We start from the raw sequence: 7781 nt of genomic DNA, 5'->3' as shown, positions 1-7781 counted from the left end.
AAACATAACAAACAGTGGAGATTAGAAAAGCATGCTAAGTAAGGGTTACTTTGCCCGGAAACAAAACTTAAAATAAAAGAAGGTAATTACTTTCAAAAATAATTTTTCTTTCAAAATCACATACAAAACCTTCTTCATTTCATCAACAACCAATAACCACATAAAAATGTACCTATAAATATTTAATTCATTTTTCACATACAAATAATCAATTTGGAAGAACATCAGCACAAAAATAATTAGCCACAAGGCTTACTTAAAAACCGATATGTGCTTTCAAAATATTTGATCTCTCTTTTCAAGTAAATAAAAGTTTTTACGAAAAATCACCAATCACATAAATGGGAACCAAATCGCATATCCAGTAACATAAATGACCATAAGATCTCATAGCCAATATAAATGGGCATAAAGTCCCATAGCCAATATAAATGGGTATAAAATCCCATAGCCAATATAAATGGGCGTAAAATCCCATAGCCAATATAAATGGGCATCAAATCCCATAGGCAAAATAAATGGGCATAAAGTCCAATAGCCAATATAAATGGGTATAAATTCCCATAGCCCATATAAATGGGTATAAAATCCCATAGCCAATATAAATGGGCATCAAATCCCATAGCCAAAATAAATGGGCATAAAGTCCCATAGCCAATATAAATGGGTATAAATTCCCATAGCCAATATAAATGGGAATACAATCCCATAGCCAATATAAATGGGCATCAAATCCCATAGCCAAAATAAATGGGCATCAAATCCCATAGCCAAAATAAATGGGTATAAAATCCCATAGCCAATATAAATGGACATAAAGTCCCATAGCCAATACAAATGGGTATAAAATCCCATAGCCAATATAAATGGGCGTAAAATCCCATAGCCAATATAAATGGGCATCAAATCCCATAGCCAAAATAAATGGGCATAATGTCCCATAGAAAATATAAATGGGCATAAATTCTCATAGCTAATATAATTGGGAATACAATCTCATAGCCAATATAAATGGGTATAAAATCCCATAGCCAGTACACAACATTATACCGCCACGATAGGTTTCCAAAAATTTTCCTTCCCTTTAACACCAACAACAACATAGATGTTTTACATCACAATTTATACAATTAAACTCAACGTTGCACTTTTACTAACTATTTAAATTCTTTTATTCATATATAAAATACACACATGGTAATTATAGAAGAATACTATTATTATATGTTAATAAAATAATAAATTTTCTTTATAAAAGTACATACTGCATTTCAAATAAAATATATAATAAAAATAATAATTTTTTTTCTTTTATACAATTATCATACAAAATATGTATATGTGTATAAGTACATAATATCTATCATAGATGAAATTCATATAACCAAACCAACCAACAAAAATCACATTCTTATGCATTTTCAACGAATTCATAGCATCAAAATTTCAAGTTATCAAGAATCATTTGGTTCCATGACTTTCAACCAATCAAAAATCCCAAAAATCCGCACTTTTCTTTTTAAATGAAAATAATTGGCAAAGTATAATAAAAACAACCACTTTCTTGAAGAAAGTTCCACTTAATTTTTCTCTTAGCCATTTAAGAATTCAAAGGCTCCTCTTTAACTTGAAGGAACTTCTTGGCTCTTGAAAGAATAAAGATTTTTTTATTTTTCGTTTAAATTTGGGAACGGCGAAATGAAGAAGAAGAGAAGAGAGATTTTTTTTCCCTTTGAGAGAATCGGCAATGTCCATAAAAAGAAGAGGGATAAGGATTATATCATTATCTTCACTTTTATCTTTATTAAATCAATATTTAATGGGAGAATAATCTAGATTGTAACTCCCAATCTATAAATTTTAACTCCTAATCAAAATCAAAATAATTATAATTATATTGTATATAAAATAATTTAGACTATACTTTTTATATACTATATTAGATAATTGTTACCCTGATAATATATATACATAAATATATATATACTACACGCCACATACACATATACTTCAAATTAATAATATGAGTTGTGTTCATTTATTCATGAATAAGCTGCAGTTATTTATACATAGAAGATAGCAGAGAAATAGATAACAAACTGAGAAAAGATCTAACAACACAGCTAAAATCTAACTGAAAAACTAACTGTTCAATACTCCCCCACAAGTTGATGGGGGACATTGTGCCACGCCAAGCTTGTCCCTTAAAAAGCATAAACGAGCCATCGGTAGTGGCTTAGTGAACACGTCAGCTAGCTGATCATGAGTGGAGACGAAGTTGACTTTCATCTGCCCAGTTGTCACCTTGTCCCGGACAAAGTGATAGTCCACCTCTACGTGCTTGGTCCTCGCGTGAAAAACAAGATTGGAGCAGAGATACGTGGCTCCCAAATTGTCACACCAAAGAACCGGCACAGTGGGAGGATGCAATCCCAGCTCTCGTAACAGCGACTGAACCTAGGTTACCTCGGCTGCAGCATCAGCTAAGGCTTTGTATTCGGCTTCAGTTGATGAACGAGCTACCGTGCGTTGTTTCCGGGAGGCCCACGACACAAGATTAGGTCCGAGGAAGACTGCGTAACCACCCGTGGATTTCCTGTCAACCGAGCATCCCGCCCAATCTGAGTCGGAGAACGTATGCAGGACCGGTGTAGTGGTAGGTGTGAAACGGAGGCCAAGCTCTCGAGTCCCTTGAATATACCGCATCACTCTTTTAAGTGCTACCCAGTGTTCCTCCGTTGGACTGTGCATGAACTGGCATAGGCGGTTAACTGCATAAGATAAGTCGAGGCGGGTAATGAGCAGATACATTAACGACCCAACAAGGCTCCTGTATGCCGTCGGATCATCAAAGGGCTTAGAGTCATTGGAGGTGACTGGTGCAGTGGTCGACATCGGTGTCGAAAGCGGTTTGCAAGTTTCCATACCAACTTTGCGTAGAAGTTCCACCATGTAACGCTTTTGGGATAGCATAACAGATCCATCGGCATAGGAAGCTTCAATCCCAAGGAAGAATCGGGGGACACCCAGATCTCAAATTTTAAAAGTAGTGGAGAGTTGCGCGAAGACGTTTTCCACTTTTTCTGAATTGTTCCCTAGCAACAAAATGTCGTCAACATAGACGAGAATATATGTGCGAACCTGCCCAGCAGAAAATATAAACAACGACACATCCGTTTTTGAGGGACGGAACCCAATTTTAACAAGGAAATCATGTAGCCTTTTGAACCACGCTCTAGGCGCCTGTTTGAGGCTGTACAAAGAGCGTTGTAGTTTACACACATGACCCGGGAAATTGGAGTTCACGTAGCCAGGGGGCTGACGCATGTAAATGTCCTCGTCGATGTTGCCATTCAGGAAGGCATTGTGTACATCCAGTTTGCTCATAGTCCAGTTGTTAGAGACAGCAAAGGCTAGTAGCAGCCTTATTGTAGCTGGTTTTACAACCGGACTGTACGTTTCTGAAAAATCCTCGCCCGGGATTTGATTAAAGCCTTTTGCGACCAAGCGAGCCTTATATCGCTCAATGGTGCCGTCTGACTTCCGTTTAACGCGAAATACCCACTTACAGCCTATAATGTTCATGTTATCCTGCGCGGGTACCAACCGCCAGGTACTGTTCTGTAAGAGGGCATTGAATTCGGTGTCCATTGCACTTCGCCAATTTGGGCATTTGACCGCTTGGGAGTGACAGGTTGGTTCGTTATCGTCAGCCGAGACAACCATAGCAGTTGGTGTCCGCCGTTGAGTGTTTGTCCGCTGCCTCATTTGCATGCTGTGAGTGCAGATGTTTGGGCGAACAGTCCGTCGGCGTCTAGTCGTGGTAGTGGACGACGTAGATGGATTATAGGACGAGGTAGCTGCGTCCGGTGTCGGAGAAGAACTTGGCACGACAGCAGATAATTGTACCTGATAGCATGAAGGTACAGCAGCCGGGCCCGAATGCAGAACCGGGGCACTCGCCCATGGAGTAGCACCGGGAGCACTGCCGGTAGCTGCAGAGTTAGTCGACGCCACACTTTCACCTTGATAAGGATACACATCTTCATTGAAGCGGACGTGTCTGGCAATATAGACACGGCCCGTCCTTCTATCCAAACACCTGTAACCAAGCATCGAGTCCGGGTAGCCCAGAAAGACACAAGAAGTGGAGCGGTAGTCCATCTTGTGTCTATTGTATGGGCGGAGACACGGAAAACACTCACACCCAAATACACGAAGTAGATTATAATTCGGAGTTTTATGAAACAAACAGTAGTACGGACTGACACTATTTGAAACGGTGGAAGGCAGTCTATTAATTAGATAAACTGCTGACTCGAAAGCATAAGACCAATATTTTTGGGAAACATGGCTTTGAGCGAGTAGCGCCAAGCCGGTTTCGACTACATGGCGGTGTTTACGTTCCACACGCCCGTTTTGTTCGTGGGTGTGTGGGGATGACTGCCGGTGAGTGATACCGGCTGAGGTAAAGACCGAGTGTAGCTTACGGTACTCACCACCCATGTCAGATTGTATGCATTTTATGGATTTAGAGAAGCATTTTTCTACGGTGGTACGGAACATATGAAATACAGAATAAATATCTGTTTTTAATTTCATTGGATAATACCACACGTAGCGAGAAAAGTCATCTACAAATAGGGCAAAATAGCGATGACCATCTACAGACGGGACCGGAGATGGTCCCCAAATATCGGTAAAAATTAATTCAAGTACAGAATTGCTAGACTGCTCAATACGAGGGAGAGGAAAGCGTGCCGATTTGCCCATCTGGCACGCTGTACATAAATTATTGAGGGTATTCAAAGAACCTTGAACTGGACAACGGGAAAGAACTTGACGGAGGACGCGGAGATGTGGGTGACCAAGACGGTTGTGCCATATTCGCGGAGATGTTTTGGCTGTGACAAACGCAACTGGAGGCGACGTATTGAGTGAGTACATCCCTCCGTGACTGGGGCCTTTAAGCAGGACCTGCTGGGTGATACGGTCCTTCACAACAAAATAGTTAGGATGGAACTCAAAATAAACGTTATTGTCACGAGTGAATTTTTGTACAGAAATTAAAGAGGCACGTAACTTAGGGACATGTAAAATATAATTTAGGGACAGTGACCGAGACTTAGAGTGAAAGTGTAGAGACCCAGTGTTTTGTATTGACAAACCTGTACCATCCCCTACGCGAAGTGTTTCTTCTCCGCTATAAGGCTCGACGTTATTCAGATTGGCTGCGTGAGGTGTTGCATGCGCTGATGCTCCAGTGTCGGGCAACCATTCATTGAACGGAGCAGTATGGAAGTCATCTTGCTGGTAAGGCTGGTGGGCGGCCACATGCGCCTGGTGCGGCGGCGCTGATCGGTGTCAGATCTTTGAGGGTGGAACTCGGTTGCCGGTGGTGTCGGAGTAGCGCTGATAGCATGTAAGCGCTGTGTGTCCAGGTATGTCACAAATTTGACACCGGATACCGCCTCGGTTGCGGCCTCGTCCCCGACCTCCATGATTGCTGCGTCTGCGACCACGGTGTTGCTGAGAAGTAGGAGACGGATGCTGGGCTACCATGGCCGCAGGTGACGGAGGTAGTACATGGCTGGACTCGTCTGGAAATAAATATTGATGAGTGGCCAGCAGGTCCGCTACCTCGTGAATGATCAGTGGCGCGCTTTTGGTGGTCAGGGAGGCTACTAGACTCCGGTATTCCGGTCGAAGCCCCCGGAAAACATGGAGATTCTGTTCGTCGAGTGCGATCGGACGCCCGGCCTGAGCGAGTTGTTCCACAAGCACTTGCGCTCTCCCGAGATACTCTGCCGGCGTCGACTCCCCCTACCTGAGGCTTTGGAGTTGCGTAAGCAAACTCAACGATCTAGCCCGTGAAGAAGAACCGAGGGCAGTCTCGATGGCAACCCACGCCGATCAAGAGGTTGCATGACCTATGGACAGATACAGCACCTCGTCGGCCATGGAGGATATAAGCAAGCTCAGGATTTACTTATCCTGTTGCACCCATATCGCATGGAGAGGATTCACAACCTGCGCTGTCGTCGACGAGGAAGACGCCACCATCGCCGGCGGACACACATTCGTACCGTCAACAAAGCCGAAGAGGTTCTGCCCGCGCAAGAAAGGCACGAGCTGGGCTTTCCAGAAGAGGTAATTCGATGAAGAGAGTTTGAGCGATACATGGTGATGCGCCTGATGGAGTAAGGTCGTCGATCTGGACTCTGAGACGGCGGCAACTACAGTAGAACCGCCGGACGAGCCATCATTAGCAGTAGGTGGAATATTGTTATCAGCCATGAGGATCGAATGGCTTAACTGATACCAAATTAATAATATGAGTTGTGTTCATTTATTCATGAATAAGCTGCAGTTATTTATACATAGAAGATAGCAGAGAAATAGATAACAAACTGAGAAAAGATCTAACAACACAGCTAAAATCTAACTGAAAAACTAACTGTTCAATACTTCAAATATTCCATATATATTTTACTTACATACAAGAATAATATATGTTACATACAAATAATATATGTAAATAAGTTACACATATAATACATAATACATAAGTATATAAAATGCGCATATATAATTTTACAATCCATAATAATATAACATACTTGTTCTAACATAATTAGTTTGTAGTTCAAAAATAATATATACATACTTATGTACCAAATAACAATTATACAATTATTATTATTATTATTTTTTATAACGACAATAATAGTAGAGATGACATTTTCTAATGGCTCAATCAAAATGGCTTGATCAGAAAGAAGTAATAATTGAGAAAAGGAAGAATTTCGAATTTTAGAGAGGCTAGAAAATCCGGGTGTCACACAAGATCTGCAAGCTTTTTGATTTTAAGCAGCGAAACTCATCAGCTTACTATGCAGCTGTGAATGGGCTTGTTGAAGCTTTTAACAAGACCCTATGCAATTTGTTGAAGAAAGTGGTCTCAAAATCAAAAAGGGACTGGCATGACAGAATGGAAGAAGCTTTGTGGGCGTATAGAACCACATGCCGCACACCTACTCAAAGCACTCCATATTCTTTGGTGTATGGTGTAGAAGCGGTCTTGCCTCTAGAGCGCCAAATACCTTCCTTAAGGTTGGCTATACAACAGGGCCTTACTGATGAAGAAAATTCTAAGCTACGCTTGGCTGAGTTAGAAGCCTTGGATGAAAAACGTCTGCAGGCGCAACAAAGCTTGGAGTGCTATCAAGCTCGCATGTCTAGAGCTTTTAACAAAAGGGTAAGGACCCGTTCCTTTCAAATTGGGGAAAAAGTCCTAGCTATTCGTAGGCCCATCATTGTCACGAGAAAAATCGGCCACAAGTTCACTTCAAGGTGGGATGGTCCCTACGTGATTTTAGAAGTTTACACCGGTGGGGCTTACAAGCTGATTAGTGAAGATGGTTTGAAGATCAGTCCAATTAATGGAAGGTTCCTAAAGCTTTACCACCCTTAAACTTGGGGTGTTAGCACGAGTCGTGGAAATATGATGAACGACTCATCCACCAAAAATGCAGCACGTGGTTAAACTGCTAATGCATCTCGCTTTGTTTATGGGTGGGCCCAAATCATGGACGCTCCTAGCCCGCATGAGTTAAAACTGTGAACGGCTCTACTTTATCAAAAAAAATCATTTGAACTACGTTTGACTTGATCTCCTTCATAGGAGTACGTAGGTAGCTTAGAAATCAAATCATCTAAGTTCAGTCATAACAAAACAAATCCAATTCATGTTGCAAGAGTGTGGTGTATCAAGATAATCA

At 41.5% G+C, this 7781-nt stretch overlaps 1 protein-coding gene across 1 annotated transcript; it reads right to left on the bottom strand.

Annotated features, from left to right (window-relative positions):
* Positions 1 to 2457: 2457 nt before the first annotated feature.
* LOC109158799 (uncharacterized mitochondrial protein AtMg00810-like) lies at positions 2458 to 2952 on the bottom strand. The gene has a single exon (XM_019306693.1). It carries the CDS (start codon positions 2950 to 2952, stop codon positions 2458 to 2460), a length of 495 nt encoding a protein of 164 aa, XP_019162238.1.
* Positions 2953 to 7781: the final 4829 nt, after the last annotated feature.

The sequence above is a fragment of the Ipomoea nil genome, unplaced genomic scaffold (assembly GCF_001879475.1).
Source record: "Ipomoea nil cultivar Tokyo-kokei standard unplaced genomic scaffold, Asagao_1.1 scaffold2826, whole genome shotgun sequence".
Classification (NCBI taxonomy): Eukaryota; Viridiplantae; Streptophyta; class Magnoliopsida; order Solanales; family Convolvulaceae; genus Ipomoea; species Ipomoea nil.
This window is presented reverse-complemented; position numbering and strand designations above follow the sequence as displayed.

What these genes read in the sequence shown, in the direction of transcription:
- LOC109158799 (XM_019306693.1), bottom strand. Translation starts at nt 2,952, where the DNA reads ATGGTGGAACTTCTACGCAAAGTTGGTATGGAAACTTGCAAACCGCTT.